Source organism: Carcharodon carcharias, chromosome 20 (genome assembly GCF_017639515.1).
Source record: "Carcharodon carcharias isolate sCarCar2 chromosome 20, sCarCar2.pri, whole genome shotgun sequence".
In the NCBI taxonomy this organism is placed as follows: domain Eukaryota; kingdom Metazoa; phylum Chordata; class Chondrichthyes; order Lamniformes; family Lamnidae; genus Carcharodon; species Carcharodon carcharias.
The window spans coordinates 88,164,896-88,192,153 of NC_054486.1; the positions used below are offsets into that span (position 1 = coordinate 88,164,896).

General features: G+C 41.7%; 1 protein-coding gene across 1 annotated transcript in view; it reads left to right on the forward strand.

Annotated features, from left to right (window-relative positions):
* LOC121292358 (protein unc-79 homolog) overlaps positions 1-27,258 on the forward strand; it is a 192,398-nt gene that overhangs the window by 12,928 nt on the left and 152,212 nt on the right. The window contains exons 3-10 of the mRNA XM_041214209.1: positions 4,640-4,944; positions 8,833-9,003; positions 10,339-10,431; positions 12,141-12,196; positions 20,053-20,182; positions 24,481-24,545; positions 26,670-26,758; positions 27,184-27,224. Coding sequence (XP_041070143.1) covers positions 4,640-4,944; positions 8,833-9,003; positions 10,339-10,431; positions 12,141-12,196; positions 20,053-20,182; positions 24,481-24,545; positions 26,670-26,758; positions 27,184-27,224 — 950 coding nt within the window. The remainder of the gene's footprint in view (positions 1-4,639; positions 4,945-8,832; positions 9,004-10,338; positions 10,432-12,140; positions 12,197-20,052; positions 20,183-24,480; positions 24,546-26,669; positions 26,759-27,183; positions 27,225-27,258) is intronic.

Consider the following 27,258-nt stretch of genomic DNA (forward strand, 5'->3'; position numbering starts at 1 on the left):
CCTATACACCAACACTCCCACACCTTCCACTCTGCCACTGACAGTTGCTCCCTTGGTCATATAAACCACCACAAGTTAACATTCCAAATTAAATTTGTAAATAAAACCATGCCACATTGCATATAAAAGTCATCAAAGCACCCTTATACATTCCCTTTGTGACTATCTCTTGTGTGCCTTTGCCTGCCTTAGTGTGTCTAAATTATGCTACCCATGTGATTGGAACATGTTTGATTGAAAGCTCTGACTTTCAGTGGAGGAGACTGCAGATGGCCTTGGAGGAAGACCTTGAGCAGCTCTGAGTCTAGAAGGTTCATTTGTGGACTGCAACATCTCAGCATGGGGGTGGGGTGGGGGGAAGTTTGGATGCGCTGGCTGACGGGCAACAGCAAGGATGCTGGTGGAGTGGTAAAGGTGGGATAATGAATGATGTCATCCTGAGAGACAATAGGAAATTCATTCTCCATGCAGTACTGCCTCTCCCCTGGAGTGGCGCCACAGCAATCTGAGTAATCTGTTGTAGGACAAACTGCTGGACTGTTGTGTGTCTCTTTTCACGCTGCAATCCACAGACATGACAGCAGCTGTGTGATATTGCATGATGACAGTCTGACCTTCAACTACAGCACTCAGACATGGGGGGATGTTGCTGCGGAAGCTGTGACATCGGTCAACAGATACTGTATTGTGGATGGATCTAGAAGAATAGGTTTTGCCAGGGCCCTCCAGTTCCAGGCTTTATTACAGCCTTGGTCCAAACATGGCCAAAAGAGCTGAATTCAAGAGATAATGTGCGAATGTCTTCCCGTGACATTGAGATAACATTTGACTGACTGTGGTATCAAGGAGTCCTAGCAAAATTGAAGTAAATGGGAATCAGGAGAAAACTCTCTACAGTTGGAGCCATACCTAGCATGAAGGAAGATGGTTGTGGTTGCTGGAGGCTGAGCATTTCAGGCCCAGGACATTGCTTCAGGGGTTCCTTGGGGTAGTGTCCAATGGCCAATCTAGGTCTAGTCTGCTTCATCAATGATCTTCCCTCCATCATAAATTCAGAAGTGGGGAAGTTCAGTGATGATTACATGGTATTCAGAAGGGTAACTCACCTTCTGACTCCCAAAGCCTGTCCACCATCTACAAGGCACATGTCAGGATTGTGATGGAATGTTCTCCACTTACCTGGATGAGTGCAGCTCCAACAACACCCAAAAAATTAGGCATCACCTGGGACAAAGCAGCCTGCTTGATCAGCGCCCCATTCACCACCTTACATTCAATCTCTCCACCACTGGCACTCAGTAGCAGCAATCTGTAACATATGTAACGTGCATTGCAGCAACTCGGCAAGCATTCTTCAACAGCACCTTATAAACCTGTGACTTCTACCACCTAGAAAGTCAAGGGCAGCAGACCCATGGGAACACCACCACCCTCCAAGCCACATACCATCCTGACTTGGAACTATATCACCATTTCTTTACTGTTGCTGGGTCAAAATCTTATAACTCTCTTCCTAACAGCACTGTGGGCGTGCCTACACTAGATGGATTGCAGCGGTTCAAGAAGCATTACCACCCTCTCAGGTCAGTTACGGATGTGCAACAAGTGCTGGCCTTCTTAGTGATGCTCACATATCATGAAAGAATTTTTAAAAAGTGTGCAAATGGAGTTGGCCACTGCTGGAAATGATGGCCTCCCAGCTTTCTGCAATGACCTGTGCCAAGTTGGTGCTAGACTTGTCCATGGTTATTGACTTGACTTTAGGCTTTCTGGCAGGCTACCCAATGCACCAAGCATTTCAATGTGCACACCCATCAACATTTATCTGTAGGCTGCCTCATCAAAGTGCTCACCTGTGTCCTCTGCAGCACAACCCAGTTGCGACCTCGCCCTCTGGTAAGCTAGCATCTGCACTATCCTTGCCCCCTGCCTGTCTGCAGTTCACTCATGCCCAGTGCCTCTGTGCATGCCAATCTTGCCTTTGTCCTCTAAGATACTGGCAGTCCCAGTATCTGAGGTGGTGGCTGTGAGTGTGAAATCAAATGATGATGCTGTGCCTTCCTCATCTCTCCTTTCTTGATGTTCCATCAGTGCCTGGTCAGTTTGCACTTCTTTGGTATCTGAAAGTAAGAAAGGTCCTAGGGGTAAGGTAGTGACAGGGGAAAGTGGAAAGTGAGAGATGCATGCTTATACTAGCTTGTGAACCTTAAGAGAGTGTAGGCTGAGGGGAAAGGGGATGTGAGAAGGAAGATTAGGTCTGAAGATAGGAATGATGGTTTCAACCCATCTGCTGGCCACTGCCCCATGAATGGGCGTTCCAGTATTGGCCGACATTGTCTCCTCCACAGGGTTTAGGACAGGTGCACTTATCTCCCTCTGGTTAAATCCTGCTGCCTTCTGTTATGTAACTTCTTAAGAGAAAGGGAAGTGTTTCAGTGCTGTTTGAGTGATGTGGCTGTCATGGTTGAATAGCTGGCAGTGTGTGCAAGCTGTAGGTTATGGGTGTCAGGCTTGCAGCAGTGCTAAGTGTCTGAGGGTGAGCTGAAGCTATGAATGCTATGCTTGAGCCCTGATTGATAGAGATTATTGGTAGGTGAGTGGTGGGAGTGTGGTGAGTTGAGCAGTGGCTGAGGCTAGTAGTGAATTTGGTATGATGTGGTATTTGAAGATGCATTTACTGACCTTGACCACTCATGTAAGGTCATTGAATTTCTTACAGCACTGCACCCACATCCTAGGGACTTGACTCCTGGCATTGACCTCCATTGCTGTCTGCTCCCACTGGCTTTTGGGCATGTGTTTGAAGGGACTCTTGACCCCTTGTGGATACAGGACATCTCTCCTCTAGCAAGACCTCCATTGCAGCATTTGAAAACCTTGGAGCCCACGCTCTCTTCCATGTGGTGCCATTATTCACTGCTTTCAGATTCAGTCCTGCACAACTGCCAGCATCTTCTCCGGCCAAAATGCACCTCCCTTTTGAGATACAGACTAGCTTTAAGCAGTATAGGCAAACTTCAAGTAGTGCTAGCAAGTTATGATTTTGGACTCCTTGTTGATGCATGGAACAATGAAAAGCATGGTCAGAATTGGCTGCATGCAGCAATCGTTCAAATAAGCAGGCAGCACAAAGTTGGTATGCTGCCAGAATTACATTGAACACTTTTGGGTTAATCATGGTTTGCGGCTTCCGTGCCTGTTTTTAGGGACTTTACATTTAGCCTCTCTCTCTCTCTCTCTCTCTCTCCCCCCCACCCCAGTATTTGTTTTGCAGCATTTCTTCATTCCTAATAAGTTACTGCGCAGTTGTAAACTTGAGTTATCCAAAACTCAGCTTTAACATGCAACAACTCCTGATCCCCTATAACCCTTGTGCTTGCTGACTTACATTGGCTCCCAGTCAAGCAACATCTTGACTTTCAAATTCTCATCCTTCCTTTCAAACCTCTCCATGGCCTATAATTGCTGCACCATTGGTGGCCCTGCATTCAGTTGCCTTGGCCCCATGTTCTGGAATTTCCTTCTTACATCTGTCTGCCTCTCTACTGCACTTTCCTCCTTTAAGTCACTCCACTATCTCTTTGGGCAAGGCTTTGGTCATCTGACCTAATATCTCCCCATGTGCCTCAGTATCTGTCTTTCATTTATAATGCTCCTGTGAAGCACCTTGGAACATTTCCTTATATTAAAGATACTTTATCAATATAAGTTGTTGTTATAAGTGTAGAATCAAAGCCAGAGACCGGCAGTACCAGCTTTAACTCCCCCAGTTAGGTATTTAGTGAATGGAGTGGTGTTACTTTCCTATAGAAAAGGACATTAAATTGGTGGACATATCACCAAGGGTCACTCTCGTGCACCCACTGCGGGCCGGTTACAGAGCAGCAGAAGCCTGGAAGCGGGTTGTTTGCCTGCTTTGTGGCATGAGAGGAGAAATGGATAGAATTACTAAACAAATAGGCTTAGTCAAAGAAGCTGTATATGATGGTGGCAGCAGAGAAATTGTTAACAATTAACAATGGATTTAACTGTAGGTGATCAAAACAGTGAATTTGAAAATGATAAAATGAATCAATTTCCTTTTTTCAGGCTAAGTGTATTTTGAAAACCTTTGCTGAAAAATGTAGCATTAATGAAACCATTTTGCATTAGAGTGAATATTTAGGATTTAGTTAATAATCTAGTTATGTACACTAGAAGATTTCAACTATATTTGCTATTTTTAAAATGATCTTGAACTCTCCTTTTCAAACTAACCAAGTCTACTTATTGTTGTTTAAATTCCTGTTCTCAAACACAATTCCTTCTGCATTCTTATAATGCCTTTTATTTGATATCCAACATAAGGGACTTTACATGGAGGTGGTACCTAGGACATGTCATTATATTTATTTGCTCCTTCTTACCAGATAGCACATAGGATGCAATAATCAAGTAATTTTGATTCCATTCCAAATGTGCAGAGTAGAATGTTACTGTAGAATATTCATAACATAATTGATATTATTTATTTTCTGGGTTTGGATCCTATGTGCTCTTTTGATCTGGTATTTTATTATGTTGTCTGTAGTGTCATTTTAATGTAATGTGCTGTTCTTTGTGTCTTTGTTGTCTCTTTTTTTTCTTTGTTCCAAAACAGCATTTTGTCCCGCATAGGGAGGAAGGACAACCAGGATGGCTCCAATTTGACAGTGCCCATGACTATGTGTCTTTTTCCTGTGCCATTCCCACTCACCCCATCCCTAAGACCACAAGTCAGTTCCATCAACCCTACTGTTACTCGCTCCCTCCTTTACAGCGTCCTCCGTGATGCTCCCTCTGAGCGTAGTCAGCAAAGTCGTGATGCACAGCTTTCAGAATACCCTTCATTGGACTATCAAGGCCTTTATGTGACACTGGTGACCCTGCTTGACCTGGTTCCTTTGCTACAACACGGCCAACATGGTAAGCAGTGATTGCTATATTAGTGGAAATTTCTCTTCGGAAAATACCAGTTTGTGTCTCAATTTCTGATACTTGCAGCATTTTACACAGCTTTATTTTAAATATTTCCCTGCAGTTTAGATACAGATATTTTATGTTAATACCACTGAGGTCAGGCAGCAAAGCAATTTGTTTTAAACCAAATAAATTCTTTCTTTCATGAACTGACAGAATTACATGGATCAATCTATGGATGTGTTATGCGTTGCTTATCACTTAAATGCATGCATTTATATGCAACTAGAAAAATGTAAGCATCAAAATATTCAATATTGCAGGGATTTGGAACAATAATTACAAGTTAAATTTTCTGTGCAGCATTCAATTCTAGTAACTATTATCGATCTGTTTCAGTGATCATTGTGCACATACGCGAAGGGCTGGATTTTCAGCTTGGCGTGCGGGCACGTGCCAACCAGCATGAACGTGAAATAGTGCGTGATGACGTCAGGTGAGATGACGTCAGGTGAGCATCCTGATGTCATCATGCACTCGCATGATATTTCGGTTGGCAGGCACGCGCGGGACTCGGCGGTGCGCCCACTGACAATTAAGAGAACTATTAAGCCCATTGATAAATTAATTAAAATAAAGTTTTCTCTGCCTGTCCAATCTTATGGTTGGCGGGTGGGCGAAAAGGCCAAGCGGCCTTTGGATTTTTGAGGACACCTCATCCACGAGTGGGATGAGGTTTCCGATGTTAATTAAAAATAAATGAAAACATTTTAAATCTCATTTTTAACATATCTCTGCTCATGTGACAGAGTCACATGAGGGCACATGTCTACCTTAATTTTAAAATCTTTATTTTTAATGTTAGAAATATTCACGTCCCTGAGGCAGCTCTGTGCCTTCAGGGAGCTTTCACCCGAGCACATGTGCTGACTTCCGCACTCCTCCACTCCCACCCAGGCAGCGCATGACTCATGCTGGCTTCCTGTTAATTGGCCAGCCAGTGTGAAATTGTGGTCAGAGCCCGATCGTGGGCAGAGTCCCGTTGTGCAGCCGCACCCAGGCCCACCCAACTCGCCTGCCCAATCCTCCCATTAGTTCCCTCAAAATAAACTGTTTCTTGGTCAAACGTTTCCATTTCCCAGATAAAAACAAAAGACTGTGGATGCTGGAAACCTGAAATAAAAACAGAAAATGCTTGAAAAACGCAGCAGATCTGACAACATTTGTGGAAGAGAGAAACAGAGTTAACGTTTCAAGCTCAGAGCCCTGAAGAAGAGTCATATGGACTTGAAACATGATCTCTGTTTCTCTCTTCACAGATGCTTCCGGACCTGCTGTGTTTTCCCAGCATTTTCTGTTTTTACTTTCATTTCTCACTTTAATTTTAATCTTTTGTTCTGATTTGATTCTATTTGTTGGAAAGTTATTTATGATTTTTTTTTAACTTGGGATAACCTTCTTTAAAGGTAATTTCCTGCATTTTACATTCTTTGCCCTCTTTTTGCTGAATATGTGTGTAAATTATGCCAGTGGCATTTTTAAGCTACCTACAGATGAAAGAAAGTATTATTTAGGGAATTTTCTTTTGATGTTCCTCGATTCCTCCCCTTGGGGGATTATGTGACTTTGGTTGGTATCTGACCTTGCTAAGATGACTGATATCAATAACTCCCCATATTGGAGATTGTTGGCACTAGCTCCTGTGCAACTATTCCTTATCACAGAAACATGCTGTTGTTGTTGTCAGGCAGGAGGATCTTTGTCAAATGTGGTCACTTCAGCTGCTATTTATTTTAGTATGCTAAAATCGGAGGTAGGTTAAGGCAGAGCCTTTCCATAATATTGATGAAGGGCATTTGCTTCACTTCTGATTGAAATGCTAATAGTTTTACAGTGGAGCCTTTGAACTAGAGAATCATTTTGAAAGAAAGAAGAAACTTCAGAAGCATGTTGAACATTGAATTAAAGACATTATACTAAAGGCATTCAGCTCTGCCAATCACTGTGCCTCTAGTCTTTTACTTAATTCCTGACAGCAGTCTAATTCAACCAGTCTCCAACTGAGGTGAGACACTGTGTTGTGAGAAGCTGCAACCCGAACGAAAAATCCTAAAATTAGTTGTATATGTTTGCCAGATTTGCATGTCAGCCAATGCTATCACCTCAACCCGATATCCAAATTACTAAAATGTTATGTTTAAATTCTTTTAATTAAATAGTAATAATTTGACTAGGGTATTTGCATTGTTTAGGGTTTTTTTGTGATTTGGTACCAAAGATAGATGAATATAGACTGTTGTCTGAAATAACTTGGAGGCCGTAGATACAGAAAAGAGAAGGTTGAGAGGAGATTTGAAAGAGATATTCAAAAGCATGAGGGGTCTGGACAGAGTGGATAGGGAGAAAATGTTCCCATTGGTGGAAGGGTTAAAACCAGAGGACACCGATTTAAGGTGAATGGCAAAAGAACCAAAGATGGCAACATGAGGGTAAACTTCTTTACACAGTGAGCGTTTAGGATGTGTAATGCCCTGCCTGAGAGTGTGGTGGAGGCTTTTGAAAGTGAGTTGGATAATTACCTGAAGAGAGAAATTTGCAGGGCTATGGAGAAAGGGCAGGGTTGTGGGACTGGGTGAGTTGCTCTTGCAGAGAGCTGACACGGACACTGTGGGCAGAATGGCTGCCTTTTGTGCTTCAATCATTCTATGATTTTATATTATTGAAGCCTTGGGCCAGATTTTGTTAACTGCCATTCATTAGACTTCCCCGTAGACTTTCTGTGGGGGTTTTCAAGGCAAGTTGCTGTCTGTGGGACAGCCAAACAGTATATAGGGCACTTGTGAATATGAAAAGCAGCTGTACATCTCCTAAACAAATAAGATTGAAGAATTGTTCATAACAGTGCTGATTCTGAATCAGGAAGTGTTTGTTTATGCTAGTTAATTCAATGTAAAATCAGATACAGAATACAAAACAAATAAAATTGAATGTAGAGAAAGGGATAAAAGAGACAGAATGAAAAAGTAAAAAAAAACAATGAAACTCGACATTTGTGAAAGTTAATTTTCAATACCAGAGAGTTTATTTAGCAATAATTAAGACTTATTGCAGTGCTAAAGTTTGGTGATAAAGATAGGCTGGAATGAACAAGCCCTAAATTTCTGTGGTGAGCTCCGTCTGTATCTACAACATCAATTCAGGAACATCATGTTGTTTGATACATTTGAATGTGGAGGCAGATGGTGAGGTGCTAGACGAGCAACTCAGCTTGGACAGCAACTTCCAAATGTTCACTTTTAACTGTGCATCTTTGCTTGCTGTCTGATTTTTACACATATAATGGTGAGTGCTCTTAACCCAACCATTATTTTTATAGCAAAATCTGCTTTTGAATATCTCTCTCAAATCTCCTCTCAACCTTCTCTTTTCTGTACCTACAGTCTTCTATGTCACTTTGGACAACAGTCTATATACATCTATTTTTGGTACCAAATCACAAAAAACTCTAAACAACGGGAATACCTTAATCAAATGCTTCACTCAGTGAATTTGCACCAGACCCAAATATTCCAATGGTACCAAATCCATTAATTTAATGAATTACATGGAAATCCCGACCAAATAGCCATTCTTTAAATACAAAAGTTTTCCAGTTTTATTTTTCATTATGCTGTACAGCGGTTTTGCTCAGCCTATTCTAGAGGATCACATCTTGGAACTGTGAAGCATTTGGAGATGGAAATATTTGTATACAAGGGATTAAATGGACTAAGATTCCAATGCACATTGCAAATTAATATTGGAACCCTAATCCAAACTTCTGCTCTTTCAGGCAAACTACTGAATTTATTAGGATTGTTTTGTGCTTAATTTTGTTTCTTTTCTTTTAAACAGACTTGGGCCAATCCATATTTTATACTACAGCATGCTTGCTACCATTCCTCAGTGATGACATTCTGAGTACTTTACCTTACACCATGCTTTCCACTTTAGCAACATTTCCTCCATTTCTTCATAAGGATATAATTGAATATCTGAGCACATCTTTCCTCCCAATGGCAATATGTAAGTTGTTTTTTCAGTGCCTTAGAAACACACATTTGCAAAGTTACACTATCTCTCTTTTTCTTCCTCTTTGTTTCTATGTATCAGTACGGTTTTCTTGCTGTTAACACTTTGCTTCTTTTTCTTTGTGTCAGTGGCATAAATGGAAAGAGAGCCTGCTACAGTTGGAGCGTGTTAACTTTTATGAATATCTTTTCTTATTCTATTCTGTTTCAGTGTTATGAATGGCATTTCTAGTATACTTTTAACATGTTTTGCTGACTTTGTTTTTTTATCTAACCAGTTCACCTCCTGTAGCATTGCTTGTGGATGAGAGCAGGAGGCTAGGCTTGGGCTGAGAGAGAGTGGGGAGAAGAGTGCCGGGTCTGAGATAGAGTAAGAAAATTGGGGTAAAAATAAAATACTGCGGATGCTGAAAATCTGAAATAAAAACAGAAAAGGCTGGAAAAACTCATTAGGTCTGGCGGCATCTATAGAGAGAGAAACAGATGCTGCCAGACTGCTGAGTTTTTTCAGCTTTTTCTGTTGTTATTATAAGAAAACTGAGGCTTGGACTGAAGAAACAGGAAACAATATAGATTGATTCCTTTACAGCATAGTAATGGGAGCAGAAGTCGCACATTTCTGTATGCTGAATTTAATTTGATATCATAAAATGTGCAACGTAAGAAATAGCATGCTTCTGCCACATCAACCTACCTGCACTTTGAACTATTTAACACGTTTAAACAATAGCAGTTGTTTATCTTTTCTGAAGAAGTTATTGTGGGGCATCCTTATAGGCTGCTGGTGAGCATCTGGAACAAAAGTCCACATTGATATATAATATAATTAGTGCATTTTTTGCTGTTTGGGTTAATTACCCCAGTTTCCTTCCACCATTACTGAAATGTTGCATTTCCATATTTTAAATAAGCTCACAAAATCCTCCACAAATTGACTTGATATGGTGGCACAGTTGTGGCAAGGCTTCTTTGGGCTCCCCTTCTTTGAGGAGATGGAGATGAAGCTGGAGTGATGTGCACACAGTTGTTGCACTGTACCTCTACAGAATTTGAGTACATGCAAACTCCACCATCGCATTAAAGTGGGAAGCCATTTCCAGGCCAGGAGTGAGTGGGGAGGTTGGAACTGGAAGGGAATGAAGTGATTGAATACTAAGACAAATGCTGGGGTTGTGAGTAAACAGATGTAGTGGCCTAAGGCAAGAAGGTGTGGAGACGCTAAGGCCTGGGGCTGTAGAATGAAATTGGACAATCATGACATTAAACAAATGTAGAGATGATAGTTCACATTTCAACTGAAAGTTTGATATTTATCAAATGTTCTTTCTAGTGGGTTCATCTAAGCGAGAAGGTGTTCCACCTTATGTGAATTATTCTGCATCTTCAATGCTGATGATTGCTATGCAGTATACGACAAATCCAGGTAAGTACAAAACACCCTTTAGGTGAATATTGACACATGCAGTTTTAGAAACAGTTTTAGTGATTGAGAACTGTATTAACAGTATAGCTAATGTAAATCTGGAGATAAAGTTTGACCTTTAGGATTTCCTCTATTGTAATTAATTGACCTTCAATAAATTATTACCATACTATCATAGCTCTAATGCTAGAATGTTGTCAGGGCCCATAGCCTTTACAGTATCTAGTGCCTTCAGCCCTTTCTTGGTATCACATGGAGTGAATCGAATTGGCTGAAGACTGGCATCTGTGATGCTGGGGATCTCAGGAGGCAACCTAGATGGATCATCCACTTGGCATTTCTGGCTGTTATTTCCAAAATAATTTTTCCTTTGACAATTAGGCTTATTTTCTTGTATTGAAATTAAAAATCATTACACATTGCAATCTTAAGAAATAAATGGACATCTGGGGCCTGATCTTAACTCTGTCTAAGTGAATGGGTTTTCAATGAGTTAAAGTCTTGCCCAATATTTTTTTCCAGGAACAGATATAGGGAGCTGAATATTTCTCTCAGATAGATTTGACTTTCCCCAGTCTGGAGTTCATAATCTGTTATTCTCTTATTGAGTTTTAACATGACTTATTGATGTCGATATAATGTTGATCCTTCTAATATGGATAGTAACAAAATGACCTCCAGCACTAGTGCACAGACAAGTGGAAAACAACTGAAGATACCTGCTGGTGCCTTCACCCACATACATCAGGAGAGCATTTTTTTTTGTACAGGAAGGACATTTACAACAATCGTGCAGTAATTGCAGTATTTCATAGTCAAGTAGAAAGAAAGTTCTGCATGTTTTATGAGTCCCTCCTCTATTTGGAATTTACTAGAATTTACAGCATGGAAACAGGCCATTCAACCCAAATGGTCTGTGCCAGTGTTTATGCTTCACATAAGCCACCTCTCACAATAATTTATCTCACCCAATGACTGTCTCCTCTATTCCTTTTGCCCTCATATACTTACCTTGCTTCCCTTTAAATGTTTCCGCGCTATTTGCCTCAACCACTGCAAGTTCCACTCTCTGATAAAGAAGTTTCTCCTGAATTTCTTATTAGATTTATTAGTGATTATCTTATATTTATGACCTCCAGCTGTGGTTTCACAATTATGAAGTTGTTTCTACTTGGTCAGAACAGCCATCTAATTATTTTACTTGAGTCCAGTATGTAATTATTCTTTTCTTGCCAAGCTCATCCATGATATTCTTAAAGTCTTGTTCAGCTTCTCTTAACTTCAGTGTGAGATTGCATTTTAAAATATTTCTCAACACAGTCCAACATATCTTAGGATTCCATATCCTCCTGACAAGAAAATTATTTTAAATAGACATGGAATAATTTCCACACAGATACACAAAAAATGCACAAGCATGCGTAGGTCTTCTGCCACCATTCAAAGCAATCAATACTTGACTTATGATAATAGGGAAAAAGCCTTGAATAGCTTAAAAATGAGTATTGCTAACAAAGCATTTTTTGCAAATAATACCGAATTAAGTAGTTAGAATTAACTTCGTATCTGGAATTAATTTCATAACCTGATCAGTGTTTATTTAAAATTATGTTATGGTTAATCTCACTGCTCAAATTTAATGAAATCGTTGCTAAACTGACATGAAAGGCTGGATTCAATAAATGCTTGTTTGAAACTGTTTTCCATAGTGTACCATTGCCAGCTGTTGGAAAGTCTTATGAAGTACAAGCAAGAAGTCTGGAAAGTGAGTAATTATACAACAGCTATCATAATTGTTCTCTGTGTTGTGCATGCCAAATGGAGGGAAATGTAAAATATTGTTTTAAAAGATTACTTATTTATTGTAATATCCTGGAAGTTGTTTAACTGCTTCACAAGCTACATTCACCAGTCCAAATAATAAACTTAAATATGTTTCCTGTTTACAGCAATTCGCACCTGGAATTCTCCCTTGGCGGGATGGCAGAAATAATGTTTATCGGGGGGAACTTATTCAGTTTCACAGCTTCAAGGTGCTGAAAGTAGAGGGCTTGCTTCAGCACCCCAGTGTTTTTGCTGTGAAAAGGGAGGGGGGAGCAGGTTGTTTCTCTCTTTCAGTGACTTGCCTTTAGAAAGATGATGCAAGGGCTTGTATTAAAAAATACTTGGCTTTGGTGTGTTATTAAATCAGTGGCCACTTGTCCTTAGTGTGACAACAGTCCAGATGGAATTTTATTTGTTAGAAAAAGTAAATTTTTATGGGAGGTCATAGGCTTTAAGCTTTGCTACTGGCTAAAGGCCCATCTTTCCTTCATTGTTGATTCCAACATGATTTCCAGAGTGAAAGGTTGGCTTCTGGATTGATTTGTAACTTAGCTAATTGAATAAAATGTTGGTTGTTGCTATGGAAATAAGTGCAGATGGCATTTTTATTGTATTTTAATGGATGTAATACCAGCACCATTAAGATGGAAGACTCAGATTTTTGTCAATTTTAAATTTTGTACAGCATTGCCACTTCAGCTAATTTATTGATTGCTCGACTTTTAAACAAATTATATGTTACCTGCATAAAGCCAGCTTGGCTAAAGGAACAGTTGTAGATGATAAGACAGGCAGCCTCTTGGACCTAAATTAGATAGATCCCCAAAACAGGCATGGGAATTGCAAAGCGCAGTTAAGTTGGCAGCATGCCAGTTTTGTGCTTCCTGCTCATTTGAATGATTGTGGTGTGTAGCCAGCACAAATTGTGTAGTTTTCTTGCTGTATGCATCAGCAGGGGTCCCAAAATCATAACTTGATGGTCTGCTTAAAGCGAGCCTGCAACTCTTAAAGGGAGGTGCATTCTCCTTGGAGTGGTTGTGCAGGAAGTGACTCTGACCTAGGAAACAGTGAAGAATAGCACAAGGAAGAAACGGACTCCAAGATTTTTGGACACAACACTGGAGGCATTGGTGGAGGAGGTTGGAAGGAGGAGAGATGTCTTATATCCACAGTGGGGAAGAGCCTTCCAGGCACACTGTCCAAAGATACTCAGAGCAGTTAGCTGTGGAGGTCAATGTCAAGTCCCAAGGACCTGGATACAGTGCTGCATACATTTCAGTGGCCTCACATGAGGTCGAAAGTCAGTGAATGCATCTTCAAATACCATATCCTGTCAACTGCGACACTAGCCTCTGCTGCTGCTCAATTCACCACACCCCATCACTCACCTATCAACAATATCAATCAGGACTCATGCCTAATATTCCTATGCTTTACCTCACCCTCATACACTTAGCATTGCTGCAAGCCTCATTCCCACATCTCAGCTATTCAACCTGCCAACCACAACAGCCAAACAGGAATTACCTGAAGGGGGACAGGTGTTTCTGCATATCCTAATACTTATAGAGGTGATGTTGCTCGTCATTATTGGGACATCCCATGCTGAAAGCAAGGCCAGTAGCAGAGCAGATATCATGAAGATAATAGTATCTTCATACCAAATTCTCCTTCTCATTTTCCACTTCCTCCTCAACCCAAATTTTCTTCTGAGTCACAAGCTGCAGATGGTGTAAGCAGTCACCTCTTACTTTCTGCTCCTACCCCCACCACAGCTTTATGCATGTGTCTTTTTCCTTTCAGATACCCAAGAGGTGCAACCTGACCAAACAGTGGAGGAGCACCAAGAAGAGGCTGCTGATGAAGACCTACCACCTTCACTTGATTTCACACTCCCAGCCACCAATTTGGATCCGGACACTACCCACATCTTAGAGGATAGTTTAGAGACTAGATCTACACATGGTAATGCAGGGCACAAGTGGCCTGCATCCAGGGCAGGGGGCAAGGATAGTGCAGGCACCAGCTTGCTTGAGGACATGGTCAGTTAGGGGTTCTTCTGCAGATGTCTCAGATGAGCAGTTCAGTAGGAGAGCCTACAGAAGAATGCTGACAAGTATACACAACAAAGTGGTTGTTTCAGTGGGAAAACTGTCAGAAAATCTGTAGTCAATGTCAAAGAACATGAACTCGACAACTTGGTACAGGGCTTTGCGCAGAGCCTGAAGCCCATACTTTCCAACATGGAAATGGTGGCCAACTCGGTTCACATACTGCAGACCCATCATGATACAGTGCCTGATGACCGAAGTCACAGCTTCCATTGTAGCACAAACAGCAGCCATGCAATGTCTGAGTGCTGCAGTGCAAACTCAGACTGTTGCTACTCATGACTGGGTGCAAAGACCCTTTCAGAATTGGTGACAGCAGTCCCCTATTCTGCACACCAACAGATTAGTAGGATTGCTGAGGCATCACCCTAGGGACTGGCATTACCACATGGAACAGTAACTTGCTGTCCTCTCTTCAGATGACACCATTTCACCTTCCCATCCTTGCCACTCTACCAGTACCCTTGCTGCTGCTTGTCAGGCAGACTGTTGCTGTCCATAGAGAGATGATGCAAACTACATCTGAGCTTTCTAGGCTCAGAGCTACTTGAGATTATCCTTCAAAGCTACCTGCAGTCTCCTGCACTGAAAGTCAGCAAGCATCCACCAGCCATGCTGCAGCCAATGGGGTTGCACTTCAAAGGAGCACTAGGATAGGCAAAGGCTCATGGAAAACAGGCAGTAAAGAAATGCACAAGGGTGCAAAATGGCATAATTTCATTCATAAATGTTGTGCAGAATGTTTATTTTACACTGGCTTTTATTTTTGCATTGTGATCAATGCTGTGATGGTCAGTGACAGAGGGAAGGTATGGAGAGGGAGTGTTGGTGAATGGGAGCTTTGGGATTGTGTTTGCCGGTATTGCAATTGGATGGGCTCTTCATGAATAGCCCAGGCAGGAAAGGCTGTCTAGGTTGCCTCCTTCCTTTGCCTTTCTCTTCTTCTTTATCCTCTTCTCATCATGTTCGTGCTCCTCAGTTGTTGGCAAGGGCTGTCCCCCAGATGGCGAGCCTGTGCAGCACCTAGCATACCACTAAGAATCTCGATAACTGTTCTTTTGAGTGATGTCAGGTTTCTCCAGAGTATCGCTGATCTGCTGTATCAAATTTCTTGTTTTATATTTGTCGACGGCATCAGGGCATTGGTGGCAAGGCCAGCATTTATTGCCCATTCCTAATTGCCCATGAGAAAGTTCTGGTGAGATGCCTTCTTGAACCACTGAAGCCCAGGTGATGTAGGTTGAACATGGTTTCCATGCATGCATGCTGCGAGCAGGTGCTGGATTATGCAGCAAAGTCATCAGCCATGTGGTCAGTCCTTGTCACCCAGTAACCAAACCCTGGCTTAATGTGGTGGCTCAAATGTAGCTCACACAGGTGGACCGACAGAATAAAGGCAGCATGACTGTTGCCTTGAGCAAATATCTTAGGTGGGCTCCCGATGGGCACAGGGGATGTGAAAAGGGGACACTTCACCTTGCCCAGGTGCCAGTCCGCCAGGATTCACCTGGCAGCCTGAACACTTGGCCTGGACCCACCTGCTGTAGGGAAAATCCCAGTGGCGATTGGATGAGACCCTTAAGTGACCATTACTTGGCCACTTAAGGGCCTCAGTTGGCTCACAGGTGTGCAGGCTGCCTGATACCCCACCTTGCTGCTGGTAAAATTGAGGCAGGGACACGTAGGTGGCGGGCACTATGCCATTGCCATGCTGCCCAACTTTACATCCTCTCCTGCCTTCCATCCTGTCAAATTCCAGCCAGTGTTCCGTGCGGTTCAGGTAGGAAAATTACTTATTGAACCACCCTGGGCGCATATGGCCTTCTACTGAGAGCCCTTCATCTCCTCCTCCTCCCTCTTCCAGCAGCTTCTTCTGCTTTATGCTGCCATACTCATTCTCCAAGTCATGCTGTATGCTAAGGGGAATGCCTACTAGTGCACCCATGCCTGGAAGCAACTGGCTTGTGCTGAAGCCTTGAAGTCAGCAAATTGTCCGTCAGCACCTGCCACACCACTCCCTGAAGAATTTTGCACCTTGAAACAATAATAGAAACTTGTAGAACTTTAGCAACAACTAGAAGAAATCAACCAACAATATGCTGGATGCAACTGATGATTTCTTTAAATAGCACTGGTGAAGAAGGGTTGGGGAATCTTTTCTGCTGCTGAACACTGTGTGAGGCTAAGAAAGGGAGGTAGCTGGAACATTGAGCTCCAAAATGGCACTATACTGGTGGGTCAAACCACTTTGAATGCTGTTTGCTGTCATGATCTGCCTCCTCTTGATACATCCAGTGACTGTTCACTGTGCACTGCTAAGGCTCTGACGAATGTGGCTTCCAGTTGGTTTTGGCTCACAAGTGTGAATGTGTGCCACGGATGCCATTTTGGAGCTCTGAGGGTGCTTGAAGCACCCATAAATCAGGTGCTGACGAGTCCAGTTTCCAATCCCAGTGTTGCATTCCTGCTTGATGTGAAATTTTCCAATAGTGCACATCAATTCATGGAAACCTGTAACTTAAGTCCAAAAGGAGGCTATTTATGGCTATTTTGCATGCGCCGCAACAGTTGTCCACCAGAGCTATCCAATCTCAACCCATTTCCTACTTTTTGCCCTTATCTTTTAACTTTCTCTACTTCAAGTCTTTATGTTACTGCCTGTTAAAAGTTTACTTGATTTAACTTCAATTGCCATGTAGTAATATGTTCCATATTCAAATTCCTACTTGTGTGAAAAACTATCTTTTAACCCCCTATCCCGCCACCCCTTTATGCTTCTAGTTTTGATCCAACCTTTATTCCTCCTTATCAATGCTTCATGGATCAGTAGAAATATTGTTTTCTTTATTTAGCCTCACAAACTCTTCCATAATTTGGAACACTATTGTTTGATCTCCCCAGAATCTTTTCTGCACCAGTGAACACAGCCTTGGCTATTTCCTTTCATCCCCAGTATTATCCTCAAGAATTGGTGTTGTATCTAGCATTCCTCTAGCAGTCTACAAACTGATCAGATTTGAAGCTCTAATTGGTGGATTTTAATTCATGGAAACCTGACTTAAATGCTTGGCTACCTGATTCTGCAATTCTGCAGCTGTTCTATCAAGCCTGCAGAGCAGTTCAAGTGTACTGTTTTATTAATAATCAACTCCTATGTATTGTACAGCTTACAACAAAGAAAAGGGAGCCTACCATTTTCAGTTTTTAAAAATACAACTGAACATATATGACATGCTTATATATTTTTGTGTTTATTCCTGCTGAGTGATGCATTATTTTATTGATAAATGTAACAGGAATACTAACAGAGGGAATTGAATTAAAATCAATAGACATAGATAACTTTGGATATTTGAGTAATTACCACCTTTACTCACTGTTCTTCAGTCTGTAATGTTTTCAGTTCTTCCAATTAACCTGAATTGGAAGTTTAAAAAAAACATGCTTAAAATTTGCAATCAAATATTTTCAGGAGGATTGTTAAATAGATCAAGAAAATGCACTAGATGATATTTTCTAATCAAGTTTAATCTATTGTCTTGTTATGACCTTGGTAGAGATCAGTTTTTTAAAAATGGAGCAATACAAAATCCCAGTTATTTACTAAAAGACTGATGTCACAAGATTCCACAGTTTAAAACAGAAGAATTTTTAATGTACAAGAGTCAAAAACACTAAACACTACCTTAGTTAATCACTTATACTCTGAAACCCAAGTCAAAATTAGTCAAATATGAATTAACAGGCAAATTGCGGTTGATTATAAATTATAAATTGCACATTAAGTAGCAGATATAACTAAGACAGATCTTACGAATTGGCACAGCGATCTACTCAGCATATAGGACATCAAACCTAGTCGCAAAGTCGTTCAATATTCTGTTTTCCTTAAGAAGAATTTCAGCTGCTCTTGTTCTCGGAGCTAGCCTGAACCCCTGCTGACAGCAGTGTACAACCAACTCAAGTTCCATGGGCACGGTCTCTACCAAAGATTGCATACATCTGCAGAACGACCTCAACTCAGCCTGGATAGTGTCATGAACCAGTCTTCTCTTTGAGAGCCAGAAACAACTCAGGAACTGTGTATTTGCTTATTCTCAGCTTTCAAGTCTCTGCCTTACTCGGATTGCCTGTACTGGACTGCAGGACTCATCAGCTTCTATTGAGCTTGGATTAGTCTATGTCCTTTTATATGTTTGAACCAGTTTCAGTCCTGCCAGAACCTTTTGTTTCCAATATGTTTCATTTTTCATTTCCATTTTTCAGTTTCTCCTTTTGATTAGGGTCTCAAATAAAATCCAAGCTTTGCCCATTGATTCCATCACAACATTTAGACTCCTGGCATCGCTTCCCCTTCAATGGTCATTAGAGAGCACTTTTGCCAATTGAATCCTTGTTTTCATAAATATTCAATTCATAAAGATACTCCTGTGAAAACTGCAAAGGGTGCTTTGATGATCTGTAATAAAGTCAGAAAATAAAGTCAGGGAGTGAGTCCGTGTGAGGGAATGAGTCCGTGTGAGGGAGTGAGTCCATGTGAGGAGTGAGCGAGTCTTTGTGAGTGAGTGAGCGAGTCTGTGTGAGTGAGTGAGCAAGTCTGTGTGAGTGAGTGAGCGAGTCTGTGTGAGTGAGTGAGCGAGTCTGTGAGTGAGTGAGTCTAGGTGAGTGAGTGAGTCTGAGAGTGAGTGTTCGAGTCTATGTGAATGAGCGAGTCTGTGTGAGTGAGCAAGTCTGTGTGAGTGAGCGAGTCTGGAAATACTTAGCATGGTAGCATCTGAAAGAAACAGAGTTAACATTTCAAGTTGATGACCTTGTATCAGAACTGTGCATTGATGGGTGTCTTTGAGTCATGGTAATGATTGTGGATATGGCTATGAATACTGATAAACTGGCTTAAAATTTTAGTGTAAAAGACATGTGCATCCATGAATGATTAACGATTTGGAGAAGGATGCAACTCATTACCAACAGAGCAATAAGAGAACATAGGCAGTATGACTGTCCAGCCTGACCCATATTGCCCACAATCCCTATTGCCCCTCAGTTCTAGTCCTGATAAACTCATGAGGTTATGTGGCTCATTGTTCAGGATTTTGAATTGAATTGACTTTGTTCGAGGTTGGTGCTCAGTAAAGTAAGCTGGCCTATATCACTAATGCCAGTCCATTCCTACACCTAACTGTAGTCCTGACTGACAGTCAAGTTTCTCAAATGAAGAATGGGTGGTTGGGCAATATATTAAAACTATATGCCTGGGTGATGTAACACATTCAGGAGATACTGAAAAAAACTTGCAAAGGCAAAGACGAGAAAATAATTTTGAGGTGATAGCAACTGTTTTTTAATCATAAATGCAATTAAAAATGTATATTTAAGTAAAAAAGGTAGCTGTTAAATTAATTATTGATGCATGGGATCTTTAACAGCACTTAGCTTGGCTGCATACTGACAAAAAAAAGCTTGATTGTTTTTATGTAAGTAACTAAGTGCAAAAAATGGTTAAAATGTATTATTTCAGCCATTAGCCTATTTGAAGTTGATGTTTTAGATGTGTGTGGTTAATACAATTGTAACAAATAATTACCGCAGTATGTAATTACAGTATATACTTACAATAATGCTGGTAAAAATACAGGTGTGCAAAGTTTTTGCAGAAAATTAAAAGTGTTTTTCTATGTTGCTTTAGGATTTGTTGTACGTGATTGCGTATGGACCCTCTCAAGTTAAGCCTCCAGCTGTTCAAATGCTTTTCCACTACTGGCCCAATTTAAAGCCACCAGGTGCTATCTGTGAATACAGGGGACTTCAGTACACAGGTATTTTTGAAGACAATGTGTATTTAAAAGTAATTCAGCGCATTCTATTTGCTGCTTTTAAATTATTTTATGTACTTCAGGTGGCTCATAACTGGAGGGAGCAACAAAATAGAAGGGCTGCTGAATTGTTGCTTTGGTTGGGCTCAACCAGATCATCCTTGCTACTGCTGTACTCAACTGAACATAATTTCCAACCTAGTATGAATCATGCTAAATTTCACATAGGCTCTAACTCATCACCTTTCCGGGGAAGATGATCAACAGGAATTGCTTTATCTTATGTTCTATGTAATTTAATTTTATTATGCTTACAGATAAACATTGACTTTTTACATTTACTCATGGGATGTGGACATTGATGGCAAGCCCACCTTTTATTGCCTATCCCTAATTACCCTTGAGAAGGTGGTGGTGAGGCACCTTCTTGACCTGCTGCAGTCCTTGTGGTGCAGGTATGCTCATGGTGTTGTTTGGGAGGGAGTTTCAGGATTTTGACACAATGACAGAGAAGAAACAGCGATGTATTTCTGGTCAGAATAATGTGTGACTTAAAGGGGAACTTGCAGGTAGTGGTGTTCCCATGTACCTGCTGCCTTTGTCTTTCTAGGTGATAAACGTCAAGGGGTTTGTAAAGTGCTGTTGAAGAAGCCTTGAGGTGGTGCTGCAGTGCATTTTGTAGCTATGGTGCACCGGTGGTTCTTTATTCTGGATGATGTTGAGTTTCTTAGTGTTGTTGGAGATGCACTTATCCAGGCAAGTGAAAAATATTCCATCACACTCCTGGCTTGTGCCTTGTAGGTGGGGGACAGGCTTTAGGGGATCAAGAGGTGAGTTATTTACAGCAGAATACTCAGCTTCCGATGTGGTCTTGTAGACCCAGTACTTATATGGCTGGTCCATTTAAGGTGACCCTCAAAGGTTGATGGTGGGGCATTCAGCAATATGATTTCTGTTAAATGTCAAAGGGATGTGGTTAGATTCTTTCTTGTTGCAGATGATCATTGCATGGCACTTGTGACATATGAACGTTACTTACCACTTATCAGCCTAAGCTTGGATGCTGGCCAGGTCTTGTTGCATACGGACAGGGACTGTTTCATTATTTGAGAAGTTCTGAATGGAACTGAATATTGTTCAGCCATCAGCAAACATCCCCACTTCTGACCTTATGATGGAAGGAAGATCATTGAACTGGCTTAAAACATTAGGGTGTAGAAAACTGCTCTGTGGAATTCCTGCAACAAATTTGGATGTTGTCGAGCCCAGCAGCCTTTGCTGTTTCCAGTGCACTCAGACACTTCCTGATGTTATGTGTAATGAATTGATTTGGTTGAAGTCTGGTTTCTGTGATGGTGAGGCCTTTAGGAGGAGGCTGAGATGGATCATCTACTTCTGGCTGAAGATGGTTGCAAACACTTAAGCCTCAGCTTTTGCACTGATGCTGGCTCCTCTATCATTAAGACTGGGATTATTCATGGAGTCTTCTCCTGTTGGTGTTGAATTATCTGCCACCTTGCAGGGCTGCATGCTGAGATCTGATCAGTTGGTTGCATGACTGCACGCTTCTCCCACTGTTTAGCATGCATGTAGTCCTGTGTTGTAACTTCACCAGGTTGATGCCTCAACCTTGCACATACCTCATGCTGTTCCTGGCACACTCCTACATTTCATATTGAACCAGGTTGATCCCATGGCTTGATAATAATGCTGATTGAGGGATTTGCAAAGCTTTGAGGTTACAGATTATTGTAGAACAGAATGCTGCTGCTGAGGCCACACTGCCTCATAGTTACCAAGCTTAGAGCTCCCTAGATCTGTTCTTAATCTATCCCCTCTAGCATGGTGGTCCTGCCAAAGGAGGCTGTCCTCAACGTGAAGCTGAAACATCACCTCCACAAGGACTGTGTGGTAGTAACTGCTGCCAACACTGTCATGAGCAGATATAATTGTGACAGTTAGATTAGTGCAGATGAGTCAAGTAAGTTTTCCTCTCTTGTTGGTTACTTCATCACCTGCTCAGGCCCAATCTGGCAGCAGCGTCTTTTGGGGGCATCATCCCACCCAAAATACATTCTGTGCCCTTTCTACCCTCAGTGCATCCTCCAGGTGGTTTGCAGCTGGCAGGAAGGAGGACAGGAGGTGATAATCATCAGGAAGTCTTCTCCCCATGTTTGACTTGATGCTAGGAGACTTTGATGTTGAGTTTAACTTTTTAAAGTTTGTGACATTTTATGCTACCTTGGAATGACATTTTGTTTGGATGAGAGTAGGTCCAACCATGTACGCTGAATTTTCCCGGCCCCAGGGTGCTGGGCTTGGAGGTGAGGGATCTGGAAAAATAGCAGGGAACTGTGTTGGGAAAGCTCCACAATGCATTCCTGCCACTCAGCGAGTTTCCCAGCATGGGCAGGGAGATGGGTCTGCTGCCTGATGAACAGAGGTAGGTAAGGCCCCCATTAGGACAACTTTTTTTCCAGCTTGCTGGCATTTTACCAGTGGCGAAATGGCACCCCTGCAATCTGAGGCTCCTGCTTGCTTGGCCCCTCTGAAATTTTATTTTAAGCTTAGCCTTCCAAGGGCACCTCCTTGTGGGGCTCCTCCATGGTTAGGCTGCCCAGGTTCTAAAGCTGCCAGCCCTCTGGTTGGCCAGTAACATCAGATGCCTGCCTGCCTGCCTTCCTTAATTGGGCGGTGAGGGTGGAGGTGGGGTGGCCGATTCAGAGGACACCTCCAGGAAAATAGCTCTGCTGATCTTGCTGCCAGCATTTGCAGGCTCGGGAACCCCATTTAGCCCTGACACTGGGGTCTCAAAGCCTGAGAGAAATCCCTGCCCTGTGTTGTTTCAATTTTTGTCTTTCCAGATTTTGGCTGCTATTTTTCACGAGTGTTATACTACACTAATACCCTCAACATTACTTCTCATATGATAAAAGCAAAATACCGTGGATGCTGGAAATCTGAAATAAAAACAGAAAAAACTGGAAAAACTCAGTGGTCTTGGAGCATCTGTGGAGAGAGAAACAGAGTTAACATTTCAAGTCCGTATGACTTCTTCACAGCTAAAAAGAAGTAGAATGTGATGGAATTTATACTGTTTAAGAGGGCTAGAGCAGGTGAAGCAAGATAAAAGGCCGGAGATAAGTAGGGGCTAAGGAGAAATTGACAAAGATGTCATGAACAAAGGGGATGTTAATGGTAGTGGTGAAGACTAAAGAAGGTGCTGGTAGTGGCATAAAGCTAAGAAAGCAGAATGTATTAATAGCCGAACAAGGGTCAGTGCTCTGTGAAAGAACAACATAGAAACAAGTGACAAATGGCCCTGTGGCAGGTGGGGGTTGGGGGGCGGGGGGGAAATGCTAATTCTGTCATGAACCAATGCAATCTGGAAGTGTTTTAAATTGTAATTTGAAAAAAAACTTTAAAAAAAACTCCTTGATTTCTTTGAGAGTGATAACTTGGTGCAGTGTGATTAATACAACAAAAAATGGGGTTATCACAAAAAAATAAGTATTTTTAGTTAGAGTTTCAATCCACCACCTATGAGTAATAACATTTTAAATTACTGAAAATGGATTTTTAAAAAATATACAGAATAATTTACTAGTTGTAATGGGGGTACAGTAGTCAGTTTCATTCATAAATTTTTAAAAAAACTTTCAAATCAAGCCAATTAATTCCTCCCACTCAAATGAAATGGCTTAAATTTCTGAGCTTTCTCAAAGGCCCACAAACATGTGCAATTAGTGGAAACTCCCAATGGTGATTATTTCACCCTGGGGGCATGACCAGCTTTGTGGGCAGGGTTGGCTGGCTGCCTGATGTTTCTTAAACTAGTGCAAAAGATCGCGAAAACTCGATTTTTAGTGAACATAATTTGTACTTAAGGTTCCATGAAGTTTTGCGTGGGGTACACCGATTTTGGGTGCATTATGCTGAAAAAAAAGGGTAAACTAGTGAAACTCTACCCCGTGTTCTTTCTTAACAAATCTAGGAGCCAATCTAAATGAATGTTATTTAGATTGAAACCTGCCTTATGAATTTTCCCTCCACTGAACTAAGGAAATCCGTAAAAAACACTTAGAGGCTCAGCTGGTGGAAGCCATTTTAAATATGGAACTACCATAACTATTTAAAATTAAATCAAACCAAACATAGAAATGTCTGTTTTATCAAAAGCACATCTTGACTTCATATCAGTTAAGAATGTCTCATCAATTGTCATGGAAAAAGCAAAATAGAGATTAATCGCAATTACGGGTTATGTGCGTTTGCACCTAATAGTTTTCATCTTCCTGCAGCATGGAATCCAATTCACTGTCAGCACATCGAATGCCAGAATGCAATCAACAAACCTGCAGTGAAGGTATAATGAGTTCTTGTATCTGTTTGGGATAAGTTCTTGTTGTCATGGTTGGGGCAGTCAGTTTTTGGAGTAGATCGCTGGCATTTTCTGGAACATGTCTAATTTTCATTGTATTCAATGCCTGGATAATCTGGTGAAGCAGTTTACATGCCCCACGGAGAATCTGCCTGATTTTCATTCACGGTGAATTCTTCTCCAGACTGTTACAGTGGGTGAGGGCTCGACAATAAAGGGGAGAAAGATAAGAAATTAAATGGAAGGACAAAGAGTTGTGAGGTTGTGGAACGAACTACTAGAACTTTGATTGAAGTATGTGAACATTTACATCGGCTGCAGATGGGTGGTTGAATGAAAAGGGAATAAAGTCATGTAGGAACTGTACAGGCACATGGGACCAAGGCTACTATTTACATAGAGAAGGAACAGCTGGTTTCTGGTTCGGCAGGAGCAGTGGCCCTGATGATTACTGGGGCTGTATTTACAAGCAGCGGGATGGAGTTCTGGTTGCCCAAGTGTTGTGGAGTTTTGACTCCAGAGAGTGTGCAGCCTGAATTTTTCATTCGTCGGGCGCACACCATCGGCGGGCCCGGAAGCGGATGGGAAATGGGTCTCTGGCAGCAATTGGCCCCCAACCATGAATACATGCTGGCTGGCCAGCTAAAGGCCAGCCAGCGTGAAATGCACGCAGAGAAATGTTCAATGCTGCAGGGGTGGGGGCCAGAAGAGGGCGGGTGCCGACCTAACTCAGGGTGCGAGTGAGCACTTCGAGAGAGCTCCCTGAAGGCAGACAGTTGCCCCAGGGAAGTGCAGACCTGCACAGGATAAAGACAATGACAAAAATGCTGCAAAATATGTCCATGCAGCACAATCAAGCACCTGTAAGCACACCTCATAAAAATACAGCCCCCAAATATTTCTTTTTATTTTATTTCCCCATGGAGATTTCATCCCTCCCTGGATCGAGGCTTGAGCAAAAATGTGAATGCCGCCTTGTAGAATGGCCTGTCTTCCAACTGTAAATGTGGACGGGCCACGTAAAATCACGGTTAATTGCATCATTAATGGACTTAATTGTCAGCTTAATTGTTGGCTGACGCCCTTCTGACTGCTGCCTGCGCCCGCCGAGCGAAATATCTTGCGAGTGCGCGATGACGTCGGGACGTTCGCCCGACATCATCTTGTGCTATTTCACCTTCGTTTGGGTCGGGTGTGCACCCGCCCACGGGACATAAAATTCTGGCCTGTGTTTTCTCTGAGCAGGTTCCCCATGTGGAAGCCAGTCTGATTGGCAGGCTTGGCACCCTGTTGTGGGGAAGTGCTGTGGCAGAAGCCATAGCCCAGGAGAAGGTAGGTTTCATGTTGCATAGAGATTACAAGGGACAGGGAGTGGGCGCAGAGTGATTTGGAGGGTTGGGACAATTGCAGGAGTTTGGAGACATGTCAGGCACAAAGATGGGGGGAGGTAGTCAGGGACGGTGTTGGTGATTGTGGGGACAGGGTGCTTGGTGGATGCCAGCAGGTTGGTCGCATCTCGGAGAGGGGGTGTTGTATCATGGTGCAAAGTGGTTTGATCATGGTAAGGGAAGCAAGTTAGCTTGGTGGCTGGGAGGAAGCACTCCTGCATACATGCATTTGTATGTTTAAATATTTAAATCCTTTACATTAAATGAGTGACAATTTAGTAAAATAAGTCTTCTTTAATCTAACATGGAGAAGAAAATATACAGTGTTGTATTGATGCCACTTTGTATTGATTTGAAATTGTTTTTAAGACTTTCTTCTTAAAAGAGAAAGAAACCTGGGGTGTGAGGGAAGGGGGGTGGGAGACTACTTTCAGTATATTTTCAATAAAATGATTGTGCCATTGGAACACAAGGATGAAAATTTTGAATTTGTGACTTACCTGGAACCAGAGCTAATGGTGAAGATACGTGGTGACATTGCAATTTTGATTGAGGCTAGGATTCATATTTGGGTGGCCTTGCTGATAATCAGTTTTCTGCTGCTGGTCACTGTGTTTTATAATGGAGAAAGCTTTAAGGTTTAATGATTTGAGTTCTGTTGAAGATTTAGTCTGGTGTAATGAACTAAATTATAGTTTTCCTGTATATTTCCCTTTTGAAGATGTGCATAGATCCATCCATTTCTGTGGCATTAGGTGAGAAGCCACCTCCTTTATACTTGTGTGAAGAATGCAGTCAAAAGATTGCAGGGTGAGTACAATTTAATTAATTAATACGGGTAGCATCACACAACTCCACTATGGTACACATTTGCTGAAAAATTAAGGAGAAGTGTTAGAAGCAGTAAAATCTGCACCACAAAGCGTTTATGGAACTTTTCAGTGGTCCCTATTTGTTACAAAGTAGAGAATTAAACTGCCTAATATATAATAGTAAAATGCCAGATTGGCCATGCAAGTGCTGAAACTGGTCGACCAATCATTCCTTGAATATAGTCATAATTATTGTTAATCACACTTCTTTATTACGTTAATTGAATATAGTTAAAGAGCATGCTTTCCTTTTTCAGTTTGGGATAATGGTTTGTACACAACCTATCCTCTATATTTTTGGATACTGTAAGTTTGCTGTTTATTTCTATTCTTATTTCAAACTTCTGATATTCTATTTTTCAGAATCCAAGCTGATTGGTTAATTGATGTGCTGCTACCACAAGGTGAGTTCTGGATTGAAAATACTTGATTAGCTCT